The sequence below is a fragment of the Pseudophryne corroboree genome, chromosome 1, assembly GCF_028390025.1.
Source record: "Pseudophryne corroboree isolate aPseCor3 chromosome 1, aPseCor3.hap2, whole genome shotgun sequence".
Lineage (NCBI taxonomy): Eukaryota > Metazoa > Chordata > Amphibia > Anura > Myobatrachidae > Pseudophryne > Pseudophryne corroboree.
Genome location: NC_086444.1, coordinates 889575648 through 889601323, shown reverse-complemented (window position 1 = coordinate 889601323; position 25676 = coordinate 889575648). Strand labels below are relative to the sequence as shown.

The following is a 25676-nucleotide window of genomic DNA, read 5'->3' as shown; positions in this document are numbered from 1 at the left end:
TAATATTAGACACCTGAAACGTTGATGAAATGAAGCTGGTGTAGCTGTCTTCCTGTGGTTGAAAGTCCGAGGAGTGCCGCCCTGTTGTCTTGTATGTATCAAGGGTTCTGAACAAATCCATGGGAGGGCACCCAGGCTGTGTATTTACTCAATATGAAATTCTATTAATATTATTGTTTCAATTAAATTTTATATTTATTAATTGTAAAACGCTCTCTATACATATTTAAGTGTTATTTTGTTGACCATTTCAGACTACTGTGTGGGAGCTGCAGATTGTAATGTTTTAAAGTGATCAGCACAGCTAGAGAATAATTAATTAATATTCAATTAATTCTGATTTGCACCTGAAACTATCAGTGGGTGTGTGTGTGTGGTGTGCATGTTAGCGTGTCTCTCACACATACACCGTTATATATATTTGTGAATTGGGATACTGTGTGGCATAATGTGTACTGGCAGCCCTACAATGAGACATAATGTGAAAAAGGGTACTATGGTTCATAGAATAAATGAATGTACTACTATGGGGCATGACATTAACTGCAGTATGGCACTACTATGGTTCATAAAATGATTCCCCATTAGATCGCTGATCATTGATGGCTGCCGATCAGTGCTGCTTTACTCATTAGTTACAGTATATCCCTAATTTGAAAGATGGTGGGATAACGGCAATCTACAGCCAAGTAGAAAGTTCAGCAGCACATAGTATTTCAGGAGACGAGTGCACACTAATCTTACAGGAGGTAGTGATCTGTCCAACAATATGATTATTACCTTATGGTTAAATGAGGACGTGACTGCATGTGACAGGGCCAGTGTCCTATAAAACTGGTGAAAGGAGGTTGCGATATCAAATACACATGTATACATGTTTTAAACATTTACGGGACTGTTAATCAAAAGAATTATATGGGACAGCCTGTGGATATCACCTGTTTTGGGGTGATATCTGCAAATTTACCAAGCTTCTGGAATTTGGCCCCGGGAGCTAATTTCATCTTCATATGGCATTAGCCCTTAAAAGCATATAAGCCAGTGGTTCTCAAACTGTGTGCTGTGGCACCCCGGGGTGCCTCAAGGCACTTGCAGGGGTGCCCTGGGTTGGTGGTCCAGGAGCAATTAAGATTATTTATGGTCAATGTAATAGGCAAAACCAGCGCTGGTTGCTGCCAATCATAAAATATGTGAACAAATAGAAGCAAATCTTGTCCCTCACCACACAATTAAACCAACGGATGACATATAAACACAATTTACTTAATTCATATTTTTTTCTAAATTTCTCAATAAGAAACTTTTGCCCTAGTGGTGCCATGAAAACAATTCTGATACTCTAGGGCGCCGTGATTCTAAAAAGTTTGAGAACCACTGCTATAGGCTATTGCTATTTTTAAGGAAGTTGCATGCTTCATATCCCTTCCTATCAGACCCGGTGGATGCATATGCATATTAGGCTTGCAAGCGCCGAGCCCCGTAGCAAAGTTATAGGATAAACTATCACTCTGCGTCTAACTCTTCGGTGGCGGCGGTCTGTTATCTGGGTCTGTCAAAAGTAGATCGCTAAATTTGAATGAATTTGGTAAATATTATCACATTCAAAAAATTTAAAAAATAAGGTCCTTTACTGTGTTTCAATTCCATTCCTCTTTCTACAAGAATGGACCTTTTTGTTTTTAATTCAGTAGTTTTTATTGATTTTATGCACAATCATAATTAAACAACAACTCCCATTATACAATAAAAGAACACCACAAATGTCAATTGTAATGTACAATACATGTTATTATAATAAAGAATTGGAGAGTAAACCGCATACAGTGTCATCATCTTCTTGTGGGCATGACCTAGAAGAATATAGGCCGAGGCACCCGACAGGACCTTATAATAGACCAAAAGCGCCAATGCACCAGCACAGAGCCGATATCTAGATATAATCTAAATCAGAAACTCCTAGTTCTGCATAAACGGCGAATCCAGCCACCTATCCCAAATTTTGTAATATTTAGACTCTGCCTGCCTAGATAAATACACAAACTTTTCATGTTTAACCATTTCATTAGTTAACGAAATCCATTCTGCAATCCTAGGGCCATTTGTAGCCAACCACGTTCTGTCCAGACAAACTTTTACCAATGTACACATGTTATAATGTATCTTTGAGTGGATTTATCCTTAAATGCAGCTAACAAGCACACTGGCGGTGTACACACAACTCGGGGAATTCCAGTGGAGACAATAATCCTTATGGTTTCAGACCTGAATGAACTAATTTATGCCGCCCATAGTAAATGCCAAAACGTACCTTCCAAAGAGTTACATTTAGGACATTTAGAGTCCTCCCTACACCCCATCTTGAGCAATCGTTCAGGCGTCAGGTAAACTCTATGGAGGATAAATAGTTGGATTTGCTGAAACCTGGTGGAAGTTGAGAATATGCGGGGACCAGTTAAAGCAGCATCCCAGGTGTCCTGAGATAAAGAACCCAGGTCAGCTTCACATTGATCCCGCAGGTGTGGCAGATCATCATCATGGTGGGCAGCAAGTAAATTACAATAAATCTGAGAGACAATATGTGAGTCACCCAGCAATTTTAACAATTGTTTAATAGGAAACTCCTGTAAATAAAATAGAATTATTAGCGAATTGGGAAGTACAGGGATGCCTCAACTGCAGGCAATAAAAAAAATAGTTACGGGGGACTAAGTAATCCACCTGTAGCTGGGTGCAAGTCTTAAATATGGACCCCAAATATAATTGACCAATAGAGGTAACACCCCATCTATTCCATATTCCACGTAGCTGTAATTCCGCCATTTCCCCAAAACCACTTGTGCCATCCAGTGGAGTTTCTGGGTCCCATCCTTCCATCTGCATAAGAACATTAGCCTGCTTCCAGACCAATATTGCTTGTTTAAACAACGGCAACTTAATTAACCCAATATTACCTGACAAAAGACAGTGTAGAGGTGTAAGCCCCGGTGTCATGTCAGAGACAACCAGAGTCGGAAGAGCCAACCCGGTGCCATCTGCTATCCATTCAGAAATATGGGCCAATTGTGCAGCATAGTAGTAGAGTTTAAAAGAGGGCAATGCCATCCCACCACTTTCCTTTGTGTGGGTCAGGGTAGCTAGTTTAATCCGCATCCGTTTGCCAGACCAAATTATCGAGGATAATGTGCTATCTATCCGTTTAAACGTGGCTTGGGATATGTAAATTGGGGAGTGCTCTAGTACATACAACAGTTTGGGCTGCGCTGTCATTTGTATAAGGCTAATACGCCCAGATATTGTAAGTGGGAGTTTCCCCCAAACAGTTACCCTGGATTTTAAATAGTCTAATTGAGGCTGTACATTAAGGACAATATAATGAGAATGAGTATTAGATATCCATATACCTAGATACTTGAATACCTCCACCCACTGAAGTGGAAGAGATATGAGAGGAGTCCCGGGGTACGACACACTAAAGGCATAATACAAGATTTCTCCCAGTTAATTAACAACCCAGAAAATCTCCCAAATTCAGTGACAATATTCAATATTGTAGGCATAGTTACTGCATAATTAGATACAAACAACAGTATCAAAACCAATTAACTGCTAAAACAGCGCCTCAGAAGCAGGAATAATGAAATAATAAAAATCCTTATAAAAAGCAGCTCCTGAGATACTGCGCTTGCCGATATCACTATGTGGAGTGAAAGAGCAAACAAACAAAAAAGAAAAACGGCTGCGCTGTATGTCAGGAGTTATGGAAAGAGAGAGCCGACGTGAGAAAAAGATTTTTACATTTATTAAAATTGCATCATAAAATCAACCAACAAAAATACCATATAAGGCACCAATAAACACGGGGATCACACCTTATTAGTCTCAGGGTATAAAGATGTCTCATATCAATTATCAATTGGAAATTAAGATGAATAGAATAGTTATAAAATCCGTATTCCACAGGCTGCCAATTATAGCCGAGATGGAGGTGGATATTATGTAGCAAGTGCAGTTCCAGATAGCAGAGTGCTTATAGTCACCATGTAGTGTGGGCAGATGATGTTACCTCTTCAGTGGGCTGGTCATGAGCCGGGCGTCCCCGGCCGTGATACCTGCGATGCCCACATCCACTGTGCAGCGGAGAGGAGATGAGAAGCCGCCTGGTGAGGATGGCTGTTTTGAGCAGCGTGTTTTCTGGCAATCACTCGTAACGGCTGGGCAGTCAAGTGTGGATCCAACTGAATCCGTTCAGATTGCACCAGATGAGACACCTGAGCAAGGTGTGTGAAGAGGCGGGATCCGGACGCGTTTCGTCACGTACCGCGTGACTTTTTCAAAGTCGCTGCCAGGCACAACTACAAGCATCCACAAGTGGTCCACTTGTCCAACAGGTACAGGCTTGACCATCATACTTACATCTAGTCACCCATTAAATGCAGTCATATAGAGTTAGGCGTTAGCATTGGTAAAATACACACATAACTGCTATAAAGAGAAAACAAAACATTTCAGCAAGAAATGCAATTATCAGAAACCACATAAAAATAAATAGTCACATAGTATCAGTCTGCGGCCATAGCCCTCCTCGACGGCCGACCAGCATGAAGCCACATAGAGGCCTCCCTTGGAATGGAGAAAAATTTAGTTTCCCCGTCAACTACAACTCTGAGCTCAGAGGGGAATATCATTGCATAGGGTATGTTCAGTTCACGCAAACGTTGTTTAACAGGAGTAAACTGGGCTCTGTTTTTCTGAACCTCCATGGCAAAGTCCGGGAATACAGAGACATTCCACAGCAATGGGCCTTTAATGCGACTCAGCCATAGTATAGCATCTCTATCATGGTAATTAAGAAGCTTGGCTATCAGGGTGCGAGACGGAGCCCCCTGGTGGGAGGGGCCGAGAGGGGACTCTGTGAGCTCTTTCCACAGTGAAAAAGGGCGAAAAGGAATCAGCTCCATAGGAATCACAGAGTAATTTTTCCAAAAACTTCTCAGGAGTTTGACCCTCCTCTCATTCAGGCAGGCCCACAAATTGGACATTACATCTCCTTAAATGGCCCTCCATGTCCAGCAACTTATTTTGTACATCCGTTAATTGTGCAGTGACAGAAGAAACCTTAGTACACAGCGTGTTCATTGAATCTTCCAGGGTGGACGTGCGAGTCTCCACCTCCCCTACCCGCTCCCGATCCTTCTGGAGGTCATGATGTATAATATGATAGGTCAGACTGAACCTGACCTATTTTCTCCGCCAATCTAGACTCACAAGCAGCCACAGCATCCAACACTTTCTGAAGGATTGCATCAGGGGAAGCATTAGAGGCAGCTGAACCCTGTGGAGATGGCGGTGGGAAGGAGGGATCTCGGTCAGGAGTCGCCTCTTTGCGAGAAGGATTGGGCATCCTAGAGAATTTCTCCAGCTTAGCAGCTGCTGACACCTACTGTGGTCTCACCATCACGCTATAGTATAAGGAGAGTCACTGGTGATGGAAGGTAAGAAAGGGTGGTACAAACAACAGATGTGCAGTAGTGGATAAAATTTTTCCAAAATCCCAAACAATAGAAAAGAAAAAAGTCACAGAAGTATATAAGAGATCCCCGTAGTCATACGTAGGCACACTACTTGCATTAGATAGCAGGGGAGGCTGTCACAGGGACCAGGGCCAGCCAGGAGGAGATATGTCCATGGGGAGCAATACAAACAGAGAGCCCCAGCAATTATAAGAACAGACAGCTGGGCTTGCCGGCTAGGTATACAGTGAGAAACTAGCACCCCCAACAGTGCAAGGCAGTACAGATTTTATACACAGCGGCAATAAAAGGAGCCCCACAATGCGGATAGAGCTATAATAGTAAGCGAGGGAAGGGCTCTGCAGGTTATATGTCTCTAGTAGGACCACTTGTAGTGTGTGGAAGAAGGCTGCGTTTCCAGCGTTGCAGCTCCGTCCAGCACGAGCTGAGGTACACTATCCCCCCCTATAGAATACCAGCAGATCAGTTCCAGTAGTGGCCCCCTCTCCTCCCCAGGGGAACCATATAGTGGAGCAGAGGGAGAAACAGCAGCGGATCCTGGCCGCGAGAAGCAGGGTGGAATTGCCAACTTGCACCTGTATACAGGGTCCGGACTGATGTCCACTCTCACCCCTCCTGTCTCGTGGGCTTCCGTCGTATGCAGGCTGAGTCCGCACTTGACAAGCAGCTCTTGCTGCGCCCGTCCTGCAATGGCGTCAGCGTCTTCTTTCCGCGCCAAGCACCGGTCCCACTGTTACAGCGTCAGTAGGGCGATCCAGGACCCGCACACGGACGGGAGTTCTTACACCTCAGCAGCAGCCAAGGTCAGACTTGAGAGCCACCAGGATGGTGGATGGTTAATCAGAATATATGGAGATGGAGAGCGCTGATCTCTAGCTGCTACTCCATGTCCGCGTAGCCACGCCCCCAAGAATGTACCTTTTAATGTGCTTTAATGTCTGCAATGTGCCCATTGCCGCCCCACAAAATGACTTTCCAAATGCTTGCTGTTTAATACATTTGTCTAGACACATCTGGAGGGAAGTGGGTACGCTAGACGCCATTTGAACGTGTGCTGAGCGCAGTCTTCCAGTCATAATGAAGAGTGAATACATTTCTAAAGTGACAGTGTTTTGAAGTGACTTAAATAATTTACCACATAATGAAGATATAAATCTGTTCAGGAATTAATTATAAATGAAAAGTCTCTTGAAAATAAGAAATCTTTAAATAATTTATAATCTGGATGTGCTTTCCCGCTTTAATGTTAATGGTTTCAGAAAATATGCTAAATATATTTTATTTAGATTGGAAATAAGAATTAAGAAACAATATATTTTAATACAATAACAAAACATATGTTTACCTTGATCCTTTCTTGCAGCTTTCTTAAAAAGAAAATATAATGTATTCCCCCATAATACACTGCAAAATTCCCAGAGATCTTTGCAGCTGAAATAATGCTACAGAGAGCAAGACATGATAATAACTGAAGCAAACTTTACATCACAGTGGCTGACTTAGGGCGTGATCTACTAAGGGAAAAAAATGCAGTAAAACCCCTGTTTTCAGGTTTTTTACCGCATTTTCAAATGTACTAAGACCCGGCCCGGTTTTTTAGCGTCCAGGGTATCGGCAACTTTGCATGGCGATACCCTATAGAAGTCTATGGGCTTCTTATCGCCGACCGCCGCAACCTGCCGCCGCAGATGCCGACCCCCCTCCAGGAAGCCTGGACCCGGAAGGTAAACTCCTCCTCCCCCTAGCAACGCAGCCGGAGATCCTTCCAGCTGCAGGGGGGGCTTGCTCCCGGCAGCTGAGGGGAAGGAGAGCCCAGGAAGGTGACGGTAGACCCCACGCAGACCACCTCACAGGTATCGCGGTGGGCCTCATCACCGCATTGCGATATTGATCGCATATTATGTTAGCAGGGCCGGCTCCAGGCATGTTCGACTGGAGCGGCTGCGCAGGGCACCACCCTTAATGGGCGCCGCCATATAGGAGCACGAGCCTCCGTCACCGTATTGCGATATTGATCGTATATGTTAGCAGGGCCGGGTCCAGGCATGTTCGACTCGAGCAGCTGCGCAGGGTGCCACCCTTAATGGATGCCGCATGCTGGCGCCGCCATATAGGAGCCCGGGCCTCCGTCACCGTATTGCGATATTGATCGCATATGTTAGCAGGGCCGGCTCCAGGCATGTTCGACTGGAGCGGCTGCGCAGGACACCACCCTTAATGGGCGCCGCCATATAGGAGCCCGGGCCTCCGTCACCGTATTGCGATATTGATCACATATGTTAGCAGGGCCAGCTCTAGGCATGTTCGACTCGAGCAGCTGCACAGGGCGCCACCCTTAATGGGTGCCGCACGCTGGCGCCGCCATATTGGAGCCTGGAGCCGGCCCTGTCCTGTAGCCTACAGCAGCTGCCAGCCTACGTCCGTCCGGCCCGCCTCCTGTCTGTTAGGGTGAGTACTGTAGGCAGTCCTATGCTAAACTGATCTGTGCTCGCTGTACGGCGCCAGCGTCTGACGTCAGATGCCAGCGTCGCATAGCGTGCACTGAGTAGGTCAGCGTAGTCCGCCCACAGCAGCACGCCAACTCCCTCGTCGCCGAAACAGCAGGTACTGTGGGGGCATATCTGGCACTGTGGGAACTTTTATGTATGTGGCACTGTGGGGGCATTTATGTTTCTGGCACTGTGGGGGCATATATGTATCTGGCACTGTGGGCGCATATATATACCTGGCACTGTATATATATATGCAATGTGGGGGCATATATGGCATCTGGCACTGTGGGGGCAAATATGTATCTGGCACTGTGGGGCAGGGGCGGATTGGGAACAAAAAGTGGCCCTGGAAAAATTTGTACTAGTGGCTCCACATGGGCAGCACCAGAGGTGTAAGGTCTAGCCATGGGCCATGGCAGCAGCACCCTCCCCCCAAGACTTTCCAGATAGTTGGCATGTCCAGCATCAAGGGGGAAGTTTAAAAAAAAAATGTAAATTAAATATTATGAGCACATTATATGATACACCTTCAGAATTTAGGAAACTATATCATTCTTTAGAAAGATATATTTTCTTGCTTATTACACCAACCGTATCCCAATCACTATTCACTCAATCTTATATGTCAGCCAAGCAGGCAGACAGAGCATACACTAGATCATCTGCAATCACAGGCTAAGTGGCAAAGTAATTTTCATATATGCAAATTATTTTGCATCTTATTCATTATGTCTATAAAAAGGACCACATGTCCTTAAACAAAACAGGCCCCACAGGTGCGTCGGCCCACCGGGAATCTTCCCTGTGAGCCCTATGGCCAATCCGCCTCTGCTGTGGGAGCATTTATGTATCTGGCACTGGGGTCATATATGTATCTGGCGCTGTGGGGACATGTGTATCTGACACTGCTGGGGGGAATATCAAATAGCTGGCATATTAATAACCCCTTTATTTGGAGTAAATAATATACAGCACAATATAGCACCACTGAACTTATATGGCAGCACCACTGGACTGGATTTATACGGAATTATATGGATTTATATGGAATTATACGGCAGTATCACGGGAATTATACGGCACTATCACAGGAATTATACGGCAGTATCACGGGAATTATACACCAGTATTCCGAGAATTATATGGCAATATCACAGGAATTTTACGGCAATATCACAGGAATTATAAACCAGTATCACGGGAATTATACGTCAGTATTCGGAGAATTATACAGCAATATCACAGGAATTATACGCTAGTATCACAGGAATTATACGGCGATATCATAGGAATTATACGCCAGTATTCCGAGAATTATACGGCAATGTCACAGGAATTATATGCCAGTATTCCGAGAATTATACTGCAGTATCACGGGAATTATATGGCAGTATCACAGGAATTATACGCCAGTATCACGGGAAATATAAGGCAGTAACACTGGATATATGGCAGCAGAGGACACCACCACTGTGACTGGTCACTAGACTGATGCTGCACAAGACACTTCCCCTGGTCTGATGCAAGACAACACAGCAAAACTGCAAGGGATTTATACAGCAGCCAGCAGCACTGAGGACATATAGCAGCAGAGGACACCAACACTGACTGGCTGGACTGATGCAGCATAAGACACTGACTACACTGGACTGGACTGAGCAGCACAACACAGCACAAGACTCGCCACCCCACTTTCCCGCCCCCACACAGACACTGAGGAGGGAGACACGTCCTCTCACTACACTCTCCGAGACTGGAGTGAAAATGGCTGTGACGCGCGACTCCTTATATGGAATCCAAATCCCGCGAGAATCCGACAGCGGGATGATGACGTTTTGCCTCGTTCTGGTTACCAAGTCAGACAGGAAAACCGGATCCGGGCTCGTGGCGCTCATCTCTAGTCCACATACATCTAGCCTGCTGGTACATAAAAAACCCCTACTAGTCACGCCATGCCGTGCAACTTTTTCCATTTAAAATGCATCTTCTTTGCTGAACAAATAGGGTGCCCAAGCAGTTTATGCTGATTAAACTGATATGCGGCATGCCTATATTCTGTGTATGACTGCGGCTGTATCTGCATTCGAAATGCTATGTTACAGTGTTTTCCTAGAACGCTACAGTGTTTTCCTAGAAAATACTGGAGCGTACCATTTTGTATGCAGATAAAGCCGCAGACGCACAGACAATATAATCATGCCGCATATAATTTTAATCAGCAGTTAGCTTGTTCATCTTGTTCACATAGCATTGCAAATGAGATGCATTTTTTGCACGGGACCTGTCAGCTCACTCACACCAGGCATCTCCCGCTACAAGGCGTATTGAGGCAAGATGTATGAGAACTCCGTCCGTCCGTCTGTCGCTGGCCATACATTAGTATTACCAGCATCGGATTCGATTCCTCATAAGATTTCCCTTCAATCCCCCTAGGATCCCCTAACACACAATTTGGAGTTTTACGTGCATACGATGAAGCATACAATCTATCAATCGATTGGTTGCCTCACAAAAAAAGCAGGTGATCACCTGGACAGAAACGTCGCTCAAAAATGATGCTGATCGCCGTATACGTGGATAAAACATTCCGAGTTGATCGCTCGCTGGCTAGTTTTAGCAGCCATGCAAACACTATGCCGCAGCCCACTGAGGAGTGTATTTTAGCTTAGCAGAAGTGCAAACGCATGTGCAGCCGAGCTCTGCAAAAACAGTTTGTGCAGTTTCTGAGTAGCTCTGAACCTACTCAGCGCTTGCAATCACTTCAGCCTATTCGTGTCCGGATTTGACGTCATACACCCGCCCAGCGAACGCCCAGACACACCTGCGTTTTTGCATACACTCCCTGAAAACGGTCAGTTGACACCCAGAAACGCTCCCTTCCTGTCAATCTTCTAGCGGCCGCCAGTGCGAATGAAAACTTTGCTAGAAACTGTGCAAAACCACAAAGGGCTTTGTACCCGTAAGCCGCGCGTGTGCATTGCGGGGCATACGCATGCGCAGAAATGCCGATTTTTAGCCTGATCACTGCGCTGCGAACAACGACAGCTAGCGAGCAACTCGGAATGACCCCCATGGTACGATGTGAATACATTTACGACGGATAATATGTTCTGCGCGTATGATCTGTGGATGCGACATTCGACCCGCGGGGCCGCGCATCGCATCGTAATGGTACCAAAATAATGTACGATGTGCATGCGATGCAGCGTATGAGTCGAAATTGTGTATTCGTACACAATATCGACCTAGTGTATGGCCAGCATATCTATCTATCTATCTATCTATCTATCTATCTATCTATCTATCTATCTATCTAGTAAATACAGCTGATTACTGAAAGTTCTATACAAAGCAGTGACATCACAAAGGCTGATAATGATATTAGCCACTCACATGAGGTGATAAATCCCAACAAGCCTGATTTTTACCACTGCTATCAGTCAGTCAGTCTATCTATATATCCAGGGGTGCAGCCATAACTTTATGGGCCCCATAGCAACATTGAGGGGTCCCAGTCCCAATGCATCTATCCACAGCAATTGTTAATTTTATGCCCCATAATAGTGCCCTACGTTTATTTTCGGAACTATTACAGGGCCTTAGTTAATGTTATACCCCATAGTAGTGCCCTAGTTCCCTATATGTCACATTGTAGGGCTGCCAGTACACATTATGCCACACAATACTCCCAAGCAAAATTATGACATACAGTGTCTGCAGTTCATATTATGGCACATTACTGTGCCCCCTATTCATGTTATGCCAGACTACAGTGCCTCCAGTTTGTTTTGCCACATTGCAGTGCCCAGTACAGATCATGCCACATTGCAGTGCCCAGTTCAGATTATGCCACATTGCAATGCCCAGTTCAGATTATGCCACATTGCAGTGCCCAGTTCAGATTAGGCCACATTGCAGTGCTCCCATAACATTATAACATCCACTACACACCTCTCACTGAGGACTGGGCAATGAGTCAGACCCAACTGTTTAGCAGGTAAATCGGGAAAATTGGTATGCAAATATATAACCTGGGTCCTGGTCACCTAAACCTCTGGGCCCCATAGCAATGGCAGCCCCTACGCCCACTATAGCTATGCCCATCTCTACAACTCCAAACAAAGGAGCCTGGCAACTTCTGTTTCAGAAAATAGATCCCAGGGCTTCACTACGTGGAAGTTTTAGTATTGTTTATTACTGTGCAGTAATGGTAGCAGACTAGCTGTCATAATGTTCTGGTAAAAATGACATATCAACTACAAGTAGAACAATGCAAAATGATCAGGGATAATAACTGCTTGTCATTTTAAATTAACAATAGTTAATAATTAACATCTCTGAAACCTGAGCATAGAACAGTATAAGCAGATACAGAAAATGGTCCGGTTTGTAGGCTTGCTTCGTTCATATAAATGCCCTGCAGGACTAATCTTACAACAACAGACTTTTTGTTCTTTAAAGTTTGGAAAGAGAAAAATAATACTTGCAAAATCAATAAACTAATACATTCTTTGAAATGTATCTTACCCTGGTTTTGGCATCAATTTGGCCTCCACGGTCTAGCAATAACTTCACCATATTTGTATTTCCTCTTTTGGATGCCACGTGCAAGGGGGTAATCCCATTCTGCATTGCCAGAGAAATAAAAGTTTCAACGAAACATACTGTAATCCAATGATATACAGTTATATTAAAATGACATGGTTATGTACAGAAAACCTGGTAAACAACATAACAACAAAAAAAAAAATTGCCCATCAGACATCAGATTAGTGAAGTTTGGAGGGAGGGAAACAGATGACGGTACAGTTTGGCACCTTTCATGGGAATGTCCCATGGTGAGTGCCTTTTAGTATAAGGTTATATAAGATGTAGCCTCCACTTGTATTCCCCTATCTGTCCTTACTCCTGTGGCATGCTCTCTCTGGGCCCTGGCCGCAGGTGTCCTTGACAAATATAGTAGCGCAGTATGTTTCTCATTTATGTATTCTGGCTAAGATCTGTGTGGCTTGTTCGTGGATGGCTGGATCGGGCCCTGACTTTAATGTATGGTTGATGTTACGATAACTCCCGAAAAAAATATTTTTTTCATAACACGGTTGCCATCAATTATTTGCACTATTGTGTTGTTCTTTCCAAGTTTCAGAACAGACATCCAATATGAAAAGGGGATTGTGTATGTGAAATTTAAGTGTGAAAATTCTCCGATCTATGATTGTGTATTCCTTTTTTTTACAAAATGGTTTTACGGTAACGCCATGAGTGGCCACTTCTTGTTAATATACTGTCACACCATGGGGTTTGGTGAAGGCTCCATTTGTGGCCACATGAGCTGCCACTGTTTGTAAGCGCAGATTGAGAATATTATACTGTATACACCTTGCCCGAAGCATGGCGAGCGAAGTAAGCCATACGAGGGGACAAGGTGCACTAATTGGGGTTCCCCGTCACTTTACGAAGAAAACAACACCAAAAAAAGTAAAAAAAACCTCATGTCGACCTTTCGACCTGTCGACCTAATACATGTCGACCTAATGACCACGTTGACCTAGTGTCCCTGTCGACCTAATTCATGTCGACCAATAGTGGTCAACCTAATGACTGTCGGCATAAGTTGTGTCAACCCAACGACCCATATCCATAGGCGGTGGGAGGTCAGGTGGATGACATTATAAGTATGAGCGGGCTAAGGGAAAATGATGATGAGAATGGAATAATGAAGGGTAAGCGATTAAGGAATTGGGTGCTAATGACTCATGGAAGATGAGCGACTGATGATGAATGATGGAGGGTTAATGGTGGCAGATGAGGGGTTAATTATATTGATACACAGATGTTCACCTTAAAAGCAAATTTGATATATTTTGTAATCACTTTAACAACATGTACTGTGCATGACTATGATTCCAGAAATGAGTTTTACCCTAAGTGTATCCTGGAAACAAAAGAAATCTCTTGTCTTACTGACAAAGATGACATGCAGTAACAGGCTTTCCTACCATTCATGTGTGCATTTCTTTCTATTATAGATACTTTATTTGATTTGGAATTTTAGAACATTTCTATCATTACAGCTTACCATTATAGGCTGAACATTAAATGACACAATAATAGGCATGTCTGAGCTGATTATAGGGGGTAATTCCAAGTTGATCGCAGCAGGAATTCTGTTAGCAATTGGGTCAAACCATGTGCACTGCAGGGGAGGCAGATATAACATGTGCAGAGAGAGTTAGAATTGGGTGTGGTGTGTTCAATCTGCAATCTAAATTGCAGTGTAAAAATAAAGCAGCCAGTATTTACCCTGCACAGAAACAAAATAACCCACCCAAATCTAACTCTTTCTGCACATGTTATATCTGCCTCCCCTGCAGTGCACATGGTTTTGCCCAATTGCTCAAAAAAATCCTGCTGCGATCAACTCAGAATTACCCCCATAGTGTAAGAAATTGCTGCAGGGGGTATTCCTGCTCTGTCAGAGCATCTCCTCCAGTGTGACTATTTTTCCGGCATTCTGGGATCACTGTAAACTTAAAGTGATCAGTGTAGTGGGCTCTTTCCTGTCCCGTAAGGGGATAACAGTACAAATATATTGTGTTCTTCACATGCCAAACTCGCCTCTCTCCATGCTATGAAGTATTGATCTTTCTGTAACAGGAGGGCCAATAAGGGCATAGAGCAAACTAACTACACATGCAGCGTCACTGCTGCAGTCGCTGAATGACTGTAACCAATAGTAAGCATGCTAGATTTGTACTTCTAGGCAGTAATAATAGAATGTAGGTAAAACCAGAGTAGACTGCTTAACTGTATTTTGATGTCTGGCTACAAAACCCACTAATATAAATTTAGATAAAAGGTTATGCCATAGGCCTCAGTCAGAGTTGTACGCTAATGCAATTGCGATTTTCTACGCTACGCGTAGCGCAACTGCTAATGTTAGCAAGTGAAGCTGCCACCCAGAAATGAAAACAGACGCCCACCTGAGCGAAAGCAACTTATTCGCTATTTGTGTACACATATGCAGCCTATACGCAAGAATACACATACACGCCCCGTAAACAGCCTGCGTTTTTAAAACCACTACCCGCTAGCACCATGTTACCACCCCTAAACGGTCACTTCCTGTCAATCACTTAGCGATTGAATCCTCATTGCGAACGCAATCACAAAGGTACCTTTGTACATACGCAGTGTGATCACGGCACGTGCGCAGTCTGTCGATAATCACTCAATTGGGAAAACATCCACATAGCATACAACTCTGATTTCGGACCATAATTAATGAAAAGCCCTCGGGAGTTTACAAAAACCTAATTTAACTTGGGCACAAGAGCATTTCAGAAAAAAATTCAATTTTATATGGAAAGTGACATTTGTGCCATATTGTTACTTTCCATTCAATGGGGGGTAATTCCAAGTTGATCGCAGCAGGAAATTTTGTAGCAGTTGGGCAAAACCATGTGCACTGCAGGGGGGGGGGGCAGATATAACATGTGCAGAGAGAGTTAGATTTGGGTGGATTATTTTGTTTCAGTGCAGGGTAAATACTGGCTGCTTTATTTTTACACTGCAATTTAGATTGCAGATTGAACTGCTAAAAAATTTCCTGCTGCGATCAACTTGGAATTACCCCCAATATACTCAACAACTGGAATTCGTTTGTACTGTTTTTTTTTTATGATATTCCTTTACATGTAATTTTATGATGACCATAAGATGTTTAAATCGGCTTGGCCATTGTGGACTCTGGGATCTACTGAGAAAACAGCAGCAGTGGCAAACGCAGGATTTGCATGGGGGGGTTTCCAGAACTGGGCGGAGCCAATCACGGGGCTGGGGACTGAGGTGACCCAGTATATGCTGGGTCCGTAAAACTAGTGTGTGTGTGTGTGTGTGTACTCGTATTCCTATCCTTATGGGGACACAGACCGGACAGCACACCAACACTGGAGGGACTATCAACATGGTGGGGACCTGAAATGAGGTCCCCACAAGTCAGACCACAGGAGGTGATAGTAAGGGCATGTCCCAACTACCCAGCATCAAAATCGGGCATGTCCTCGGGAATCACATTTGCCAGACCATGCTGTGTGTATGTGTGTGCAATGCAGATTGTATTAAAGCAACTGGTTCTCTAAAAAATATAGATTTATATATTTTAGGGGCCCACTGCAGTTCCACCAGGCAGCCACCGGGGGTGCCACACATTCCCCCTTTCCCTTAAGGAGCAGCAGACAGGGTGCCTCCCTGTAATTTTGGGGACCCGGGAGGCCTTCTAATAATTTTGGGGCCTCGCTGCAGTTCCGCCCGGTGGCCACCGGGGGGCGCCGCATGTGCCCCCTCCCTCTGCCCCCTACAGGAGCAGTAGTTAGGGTGCCTTCCCATAATTTTTAGGGCCCCACTGCAGTGTCACCTGGTGGCCACCGGGGGGTGCCGCACGTGCCCCCTCCATCTGCCCCCTGCAGGAGCAGCAGATAGGGTGCCTCCCCATAATTTTGGGGACCCGGGGTGCCTTCCCATAATTTGTAGGGCCCCACTGCAGTTCCACCCGGTGGCCACCGGGGGGGGGCGCCGCACATGCCCCCTCCATCTGCCCCCTGCAGGAGCAGCAGACAGGGCGCCTCCCCATAATTTTGGGGACCCAATGCGCCTTCCAATAATTTTGGGGCCCCGCTGCAGTTCCTCCCGGCGGCCACCGGGGGGCGCCGTGCGTGCCTCCTTCCTCTGCCCCCTGCAGGAGCAGTAGTCAGGGTGCCTTCCCATAATTTTTAGGGCCCCACTGCAGTTCCACCTGGTGGCCACCGGGGGGCGCCGCACGTGCCCCCTCCATCTGCCCCCTGCAGGAGTAGCAATCAGGGCGCCTCCACATAATTTTGGGGACCCGGGGTGCCTCCCATAATTTTTAGGGCCCCGCTGCAGTACCACCCGGTGGCCACCGGGGGGCGCCGCACATGCCCCCTCCATCTGCCCCCTGCAGGAGCAGCAGACAGGGCGCCTCCCCATAATTTTGGGGACCCGATGCGCCTTCCAATAATTTTGGGGCCCCGCTGCAGTTCCGCCCGGCGGCCACCGGGGGGCGCCGCGCGTGCCTCCTTCCTCTGCCCCCTGCAGGAGCAGTAGTCAGGGTGCCTTCCCATAATTTTTAGGGCCCCACTGCAGTTCCGCCTGGTGGCCACCGGGGGGCGCCGCACGTGCCCCCTCCATCTGCCCCCTGCAGGAGCAGCAATCAGGGCGCCTCTCCATAATTTTGGGGACCCGGGGTGCCTCCCATAATTTTTAGGGCCCCGCTGCAGTACCACCCGGTGGCCACCGGGGGGCGCCGCACATGCCCCCTCCATCTGCCCCCTGCAGGAGCAGCAGACAGGGCGCCTCCCCATAATTTTGGGGACCCGATGCGCCTTCCAATAATTTTGGGGCCCCGCTGCAGTTCCGCCCGGCGGCCACCGGGGGGTGCCGCGCGTGCCCCCTCCCTCTGCCCCCTACAGGAGCAGTAGTCAGGGTGCCTTCCCATAATTTTTAGGGCCCCACTGCAGTTCCGCCTGGTGGCCACCGGGGGGCGCCGCACGTGCCCCCTCCATCTGCCCCCTGCAGGAGCAGCAATCAGGGCGCCTCCCCATAATTTTGGGGACCCGGGGTGCCTCCCATAATTTTTAGGGCCCCACTGCAGTACCACCCGGTGGCCACCGGGGGGCGCCGCACATGCCCCCTCCATCTGCCCCCTGCAGGAGCAGCAGACAGGGCGCCTCCCCATAATTTTGGGGACCCGATGCACCTTCCAATAATTTTGGGGCCCCGCTGCAGTTCCGCCCGGCGGCCACCGGGGGGCGCCGCGCGTGCCCCCTCCCTCTGCCCCCTACAGGAGCAGTAGTCAGGGTGCCTTCCCATAATTTTTAGGGCCCCACTGCAGTTCCGCCTGGTGGCCACCGGGGGGCGCCGCACGTGCCCCCTCCATCTGCCCCCTGCAGGAGCAGCAGATAGGGCGCCTCCTCATAATTTTGGGGACCTGGGGTGCCTTCCCATAATTTTTTAGGGCCCCGCTGCAGTTCCACCCGGTGGCCACCGGGGAGCGCCGCACATGCCCCCTCCATCTGCCCCCTGCAGGAGCAGCAGACAGGGCGCCTGCCCATAATTTTGGGGACCTGGGGCGCCTTCCAATAATTTTGGGGCCCCGCTGCAGTTCCGCCCGTCGGCCACCGGGGGCGCCGCGCGTGCCCCCTCCCTCTGCCCCCCTACAGGAGCAGCAGTCAGGGCGCCTCCCCGTAATTTTGGGAACCCAGGGTGCCTTCCCATAATTTTTGGGGCCCACTGCAGTTCCACCCAGCGGCCAACAGGGGGCGCCGCACGTGCCCCCTCCCACTTTCCCCAGTACGGGCTCTAGCCGGGGCCCTTCTTATAGTTTTCACGGGCGCTGGAGAGGAGCTATTCGACTTATCTCGATAAAAAGTGTTGAATTTCCCATTCTGGAACTCCCCCAAATGAGTGTGGACGTGTATCCCTCGTGCCTGGACACGTTTCCAGGAGCTAGGGTAAAATCTGAGCATGGCTCACTAGAATGACGCGCGCTCCACCCGATCTGCTACCCTGAAAAGAACCCCTCGGGCATATTGATATGGCCAGATCTTCAGGGGATGGTGATGTGGATGAGAGGCTGGAACTGCAGTTAAGGATCTGTGCCAAAAATGCCTTGGAGCTCAGAGACTGGATACAGGCTGAACAATAGAGAGAGGTCTTCTTCCCTTTCAGAGGCAACCCAGCCAGAGCTCCGATGCTGAAATGGGGCTCCTCCGGGCATCGGTTGGAGCCCGTGGACCGGGCTTGGGCCGGCTCCCTCTCCCCTGGCGCAGCGCCCCCCTGTGGCAGATGGGGGAAGCGCAGTCTCACCGGGACTTCCAGTCTCCCGTTCCTCCGATCTCCCCTCCGTGGCTGAAATGGGGCTCCTCCGGGCATCGGTTGGAGCCTGGGGACTGGGCTTGGCCCGGCTCCCTCACACCTGGTGCAGCGCCCCCCTGTGGAAGATGGGGGAAGTGCAGTCTCACCGGGACTTCCAGTCTCCCGTTCCTCCGATCTTCCCTCCAAGGCTGAAATGGGGCTCCTCCGGGCATCGGTTGGAGCCCGCGGACTGGGCTTGGACCAGCTCCCTCTCCCCTGGTGCAGCGCCCCCCCTGTGGCAGACGGGGGAAGCGCAGTCCCACCGGGACTTCCAGTCTTTCGTTCCTCCGATCTCCCGTCTGCGGCAGAAATAGGGCTCCTCCGGGCATCGGTTGGAGCCCGCGGACCGGGCTTGGCCCAGCTCCTTCTTCCCTGGCGCAGCGCCCCCCCCTGTGGCAGATGGGGGAAGCGCAGTCTCACCGGGACTTCCAGTCTCCCGTTCCTCCGATCTCCCCTCCGTGGCTGAAATGGGGCTCCTCCGGGCATCGGTTGGAGCCTGGGGACTGGGCTTGGCCCGGCTCCCTCACACCTGGTGCAGCGCCCCCCTGTGGAAGATGGGGGAAGTGCAGTCTCACCGGGACTTCCAGTCTCCCGTTCCTCCGATCTTCTCTCCAAGGCTGAAATGGGGCTCCTCCGGGCATCGGTTGGAGCCCGCGGACTGGGCTTGGACCAGCTCCCTCTCCCCTGGTGCAGCGCCCCCCTGTGGCAGACGGGGGAAGCGCAGTCCCACCGGGACTTCCAGTCTTTCGTTCCTCCGATCTCCCGTCTGCGGCAGAAATAGGGCTCCTCCGGGCATCGGTTGGAGCCTGCGGACCGGGCTTGGCCCAGCTCCTTCTTCCCTGGCGCAGCGCCCCCTGTGGCAGATGGGGGAAGCGCAGTCTCACCGGGACTTCCAGTCTCCCGTTCCTCCGATCTCCCCTCCGTGGCTGAAATGGGGCTCCTCCGGGCATCGGTTGGAGCCTGGGGACTGGGCTTGGCCCGGCTCCCTCTCCCCTGGCACAGCGCCCCCTGTGGCAGATGAGGGAAGCGCAGTCTCACCAGGACTTCCAGTCTCCCGTTCCTCCGATCTCCCCTCCGTGGCTGAAATGGGGCTCCTCCGGGCATCGGTTGGAGCCTGCGGACTGGGCTTGGCCCAGCTCCTTCTTCCCTGGCGCAGCGCCCCCTGTGGAAGATGGGGGAAGCGCAGTCTCACCGGGACTTCCAGACTCCCGTTCCTCCGATCTTCCCTCCGAGGCTGAAATGGGGCTCCTCCGGGCATCGGTTGGAGCCTGCGGACCGGGCTTGGCCCAGCTCCTTCTCGCCTGGTGCAGCGCCCCCTGTGGAAGATGGGGGAAGTGCAGTCTCACCGGGACTTCCAGTCTCTCGTTCCTCCGATCTTCCCTCCGAGGCTGAAATGGGGCTACTCCGGGCATCGGTTGGAGCCTGCGGACTGGGCTTGGCCTAGCTCCTTCTTCCCTGGCGCAGCGCCCCCTGTGGAAGATGGGGGAAGCGCAGTCTCACCGGGACTTCCAGACTCCCGTTCCTCCGATCTTCCCTCCGAGGCTGAAATGGGGCTCCTCCGGGCATCGGTTGGAGCCTGCGGACCGGGCTTGGCCCAGCTCCTTCTCGCCTGGTGCAGCGCCCCCTGTGGCAGACAGGGGAAGCGCAGTCCCACCGGGACTTCCAGTCTTTCGTTCCTCCGATCTCCCCTCCGAGGCCGAAATGGGGCTCTTCCAGGCATCGGTTGGAGCCTGCGGACCGGGCTTGGCCTGGCTCCCTATTCCTGGGAGCAGCGCCCCCCAGTGTGCTGAACTGGTTACTGCATTTTGTGGAAGTCATGCTGATGAGTGTGTACGGCTGAACCCTCAGGCTGGGAGTGGTTCCAAGAGCCTGGGTAAAAGAGGAGAGTGTACTGCAAAAGTGTCGCGCGCATCACCTGTCCTGCTACGTCCAAGAGAACCAAGCTGAGAGATTCACAGGATGAGAACAGTCCAGCCAGGAAAAAGATGGGTACTCGATAGAAAGTCCTCTTTTCTTTGTCCTGCAAACCCGATCGATGTGGCTCCCTGCGCCCCGGCGGGGAGGGCCATTCGCTTGGCCGGAACCCAGGGGTCCCGGCCAGCTCCAGGCGAACAAGGCCCTCCTTCTGCCCACGGCGTGCCTGGAAACCCTCCACTGTAAGGGTTTACTAGTCCCCAAATGTCCGCCCAGTGCTCTTGGCCAGAGCTGGGTGGGCCTTGTTTCTGACTCCAGTCAGTATGGTCTGCTCTGTCTATCAGCCCAGCAGGTGCCTGACAACACCAGGGGTGCTGGGGAAGTGTCCCCATCACCTAGCAAAGCTCACCATTGGACCCTGGTGGAGCACATGATTTCCCGGGAACTGCACAAGTGCCACCATGAACCAATGATGCGGTCTGTCAATGGCCGCAGGTGGCTGCACGGAAGGGTTCAGCTGTGGGGTCCTGCGGAGAGAAGAGCCAGACAGGATGGAGGTAGAGTGAGATAGAAAGTGTGCGAGAAAGGGGAGTCTCGTATGGCGTGAGAGAGAAGCACAGGCTCTGAGCAAAGCTGACTGGATTACGTCAGTAGAAAAAGGGAGAGTGGGAGGCCCCTTTGGAGGGATCCAGTGGAAGCTGCGCACAGAGTGGGCCTGGGACTACCCATGTATCATTGACGGTATCCTGGAGAGTGGAACAGCCCTTTACAATATGAACCTTTCACCCCCCATGACAAGATGAAACCAGTCAGGTGTAGATCGGGATGTGATGGGTTGGGGGCAGCGGGGTTCCCTGGGGGCCGACGGCTCACCCTCGCCTCGACCGGCGGGGACCTGGGTTGGGAGGCCTGAGGCGACCTTTTTAAATCGCTGCTTACCCAAACTGTCCCCCAGGGTGGCTTGCACTGGTTGCCTAGTGAACAGGTTGTCGGGTGAGGAGAAAAATGTGAGATCGAGTGGGTGCTGTTCCCCTTTATCTGGGGGCTGATCAATGTGCCTGGTGCCTGGGTACCACGGAGAGCGGGCCCCACTGTCCATCTGACTCTGAACTTCTCACTTGGCCCGCACTGATGGCCATCCACTGGGCCTACTCCTCTTGTTGGTTGCCTGCTTGGTGTGTGGCTCCATCTTCTCTGTGGGGTTTCCTGCTGCTTTCGAGATGGCGGCTGGCTCACCCCCTGTCACCGCTGGCTACTGAGAGCTACCTTGTTGATCCTGCCAGTAGACTTCCGCATCAATGCAGAAACTGGAGGGCTGCTGTAACCCAAAATGCTTGCCCTCAGCTGAGTGGCACAGCTGGGGGCTGTCGCGGGAGGTTTTCAGGTCCCCCTCCATTATGGAGGGGGGGGGGGTGATAACCACTCTCGTCCCCCCTTAGGCGGCGGGGTGCGGGACAGGCTCCGCAGGGCGGTGATGTCGGCCGGAGGGGTCACCTCCACCGGTCGCTGCTCCGCCCTGTCTGCAGCCTCCCCCTGCATCACCGCAGAATCCGGAGGGCTGCCGGATTCCCCAATGCTTGCTGGCGGCTGAGCGGCACGGGTCGGGGATGGATTGAGGATGTCTGCCCCCCCTCCATCCAGGAGGGGGGGAGGTGACAGCCACCCTCGTCTACCTTAGGCGGCGGGGTGCGGGACAGGCTCCGCAGGGCGGTGATGTCGGCCGGAGGGGTCACCTCCACCGGTCGCTGCTCCGCCCTGTCTGCAGCCTCCCCCCTGCATCACCGCAGGATCCGGAGGGCATGGTTGAGTGCCAGGCGCTGATGGAGGGCAGTGCCCTGACAGTGGAGAGCGCACAGAGCTTCAGGAAACTGTACGAGGCGAGGTGGAGTGAGCTCATCTCAACTGCTGCCCTGAAGACCCTACGAGAGATAAAATGGAATGCCCCACTCCTCCTACCCTTCACTGACGACGTGAAGCGATTGAACCTGTACCTCCTTGACCGGCAGCGGGAGTACTTGGATGGGTTATCTGCCCACCCTTCTCCAAAGCAGTGGTCAATGCTGGCCAAGGTCACCCTCACACAGTTGATCCTCTTCAACCGCAGGAGGGAAGGTGAGGTGTCCAAGATGCGGCTATCCTCATTTGAATCACGGCACACAGCTGACCTGCAGGGTGACGTGGCCCAGGCCCTCTCGGAGATGGAGAAGGCTCTCTGTCACCACTTCACCCGTATTGAGATACCTGGTAAAAGAGGCAGGAAGGTTCCCGTCCTGTTATCCCCATGCATGCAGAAAGCCATGGAGATCCTGACCGAGAAGAGGGCAGAGTGTGGTGTCACCCCTGAAAATTTCTACATGTTTGCCAGGCCAGCCGCCTTATCACACTTCAGGGGATCCGACTGCATTCGTCTCTATGCCCGGGAGTGTGGGGCCAAGCATCCCGAAGCACTGTCCTCCACCCGCCTCCGGAAGCATGTAGCCACCCTTTCCAGGGTCCTCAACCTAAGCGACACCGAGATGGACCAGCTAGCCGATTTCCTCGGACATGACATACGGGTGCATAGACAGTATTATCGTCTTCCAGAAGGTACCCTGCAGCTGGCCAAGTTAAGCAAGCTCTTTGTGGCCCTGGAGCAAGGGAGAATGGCTGAGTTCAGGGGCCGCAGTCTGGAGGAGATCTCCATTGATCCAGATGGTAAGTATCACTGGACAAGTGTCTCCAGGGACTGACACTGTAAGTGGGCTGGTGTGACGGGGTTTACTGTCTTTCTCTATTTCCAGAACCAATCCAGGTGGCAAGTGATGACTCTGGGGATGAGCCAGAGAGGCAAGCCAGTGAGGTGACAGTGGTGCACACCGAGAAAGAAGCAAACAGTGTGGCAGTGGAGGGAGCCATTCCTAAAGGTGGGTGCAACCTTCCATGCTGGTGAGGGGGGGGGGGGGGGCCTTGGCTGGTGATGGCCTTGCAGGGTGACTGACCTTTCCTCTCCCACAAAGGTGACAGCAGAGGTGCTAAGAGAAAACCATGGACCCCAGCGGAAGTCAGAGCCGTTGAAAGACACATGATGCGGTTCATCCACTCCTGCAAGGTTCCGGGCAAGAAGGATTGTGATGCGTGCCTACGGGCTGAAACCCAAGCACTGAAGGCTCGGAACTGGCTTTCAATTAAATTCTACATAAAGAACAGAATAACTGCGATAAAGAGAAAGAACATGAACTAAATAAATAATAAATAAGTAAACAAACACATGCATCCATACACAAATAAATAAATAAATAAATAAATGAATAAATAAATCAATACATAATAAAATGTGGGTGCCATTGCACCCGTTGGCCGCCTGGGGGGAGGGTGTCACACATAAATTGATCCATATATTATGTCCCCATGGTCCCCTCCCAGGCCACGCATGCCCGCACCCTCTGTCCCCTTGCACAGGCTACAGGCTGGGCCCTTCCAGGGGTAAGGGAAATGGTGTCCCCATGAGGGATGTTCCATACATGGGTCCCGATGAGGTCACAAAAACAAGTATGTGTGTGTGTGTGTGTGTGTGTGTGTGTGTGTGTGTGTGTGTGTGTGTGTTTATATGTATGTATGTATATACATGTGTATATATGTATGCAAATGGATATATATGTACTATAATTAAAATAAAGTAAACTTTTATTGCACTTACAAGTGCCACCAGGAAGACAGCAGGCTGCAGAGGACGCTAGACAGCCATTAATAATACTCATGCAGCAAAAAAAAAAAAAAATTATTTTTTTTTTTAAGTGAAGGGGGGTTTCTGGGTGCTCGGAAACCCCCCCTGGGTGCGCCACTGAGCAGACTTGTCCAACTTGATCTGATGTCTTGAACACTTTCACATACCAGTCAACAGTAAGAGAGGTGTGCTCAGGGGCGCTTTAAGAGAGGAGGAGGCCCGTGTTCATCCTCCTCCGTTTGGGCCCCCTCCTCTCTGACCGAAGTGCTGTAGAGTCTGAGCCCTAGAGGGCTCAGACTCGATTGCGCAGATCTTCGGGAAAATGGCACGGCGGCCATTTTCCCGGAGATTTCTCTACTTTGCATGCGCAAAACTCAGTGAAAATGGCCGCTGAGCCATTTTCACTGTGTTTTCACAGCGCTGCGGATGCCGGTGCTGGACTCCGGAGGGGTGAGTATTTTAAAAATGGGTGCAGCGTGTGCGGTGGGGGCTCCCTCTGGACTCAGGGGCCCATGTGCACCACACACACATTGCACCCATTATAGAAACGCCAGTGGGTATGCTGGTCAGCAAGGCACACATAACTTATAGACATGACCGTTGCAATGCACAGCCATTAAGGTTGTTTGGTAACCTAGGTGGAGATTTAGCAAACCTTCTAAAGAGGACAAGTGGAGGTATTGCCCAGAGTAACCAATCACAGTCCATCACGTTTTATAAATCTGATTGGTTGCTATTCGCAACACCTAAACTTCTACTCTGACTACTCTCCTCTCAAGTTCGTAGTTAATACTACTGAGAACACACTCTTAAATCCCTAAACCCACCCTGCGTCTCAACCGCAACCCAAAGACTTAGATCCTTTAACTAAACAAAAGATAAGTGCAATGCTAGGTAGCAGCTAGCCACTAATAAGATATCCCCTCAGCAGCATATTTGAATGTCCTGTTAGGTGGCCTACAGATGTGTCCACTTACATCTCTTCTCCGTGATCTACAAGTCGCATTATACATACGAGAGTGCCGTGTGACTCAGTAGCGCCGTGCATCTTTTTTTGAGTTTTTAACCGTGAAAATTTCTGCGTAATAGCACGAGCAGCTTCTG

General features: G+C 49.8%; 2 protein-coding genes across 29 annotated transcripts in view; one reads left to right on the top strand and one right to left on the bottom strand.

Annotated features, from left to right (window-relative positions):
- ANK2 (ankyrin 2) overlaps nucleotides 1-25676 on the bottom strand; it is a 939290-nt gene that overhangs the window by 177280 nt on the left and 736334 nt on the right. For all 28 annotated transcript variants that reach the window (XM_063920161.1, XM_063920164.1, XM_063920158.1 and 25 more), the window contains one exon: nucleotides 12551-12649. In XM_063920161.1, coding sequence (XP_063776231.1) covers nucleotides 12551-12649 — 99 coding nt within the window. The remainder of the gene's footprint in view (nucleotides 1-12550; nucleotides 12650-25676) is intronic.
- On the top strand, nucleotides 22764-24128 carry LOC134960173 (uncharacterized). Its single transcript, XM_063941586.1, has 2 exons — nucleotides 22764-23772; nucleotides 23866-24128. The coding sequence occupies exon 1, from the start codon at nucleotides 22927-22929 to the stop codon at nucleotides 23596-23598; it is 672 nt and encodes a 223-aa protein (XP_063797656.1). The 5' UTR covers nucleotides 22764-22926; the 3' UTR covers nucleotides 23599-23772; nucleotides 23866-24128.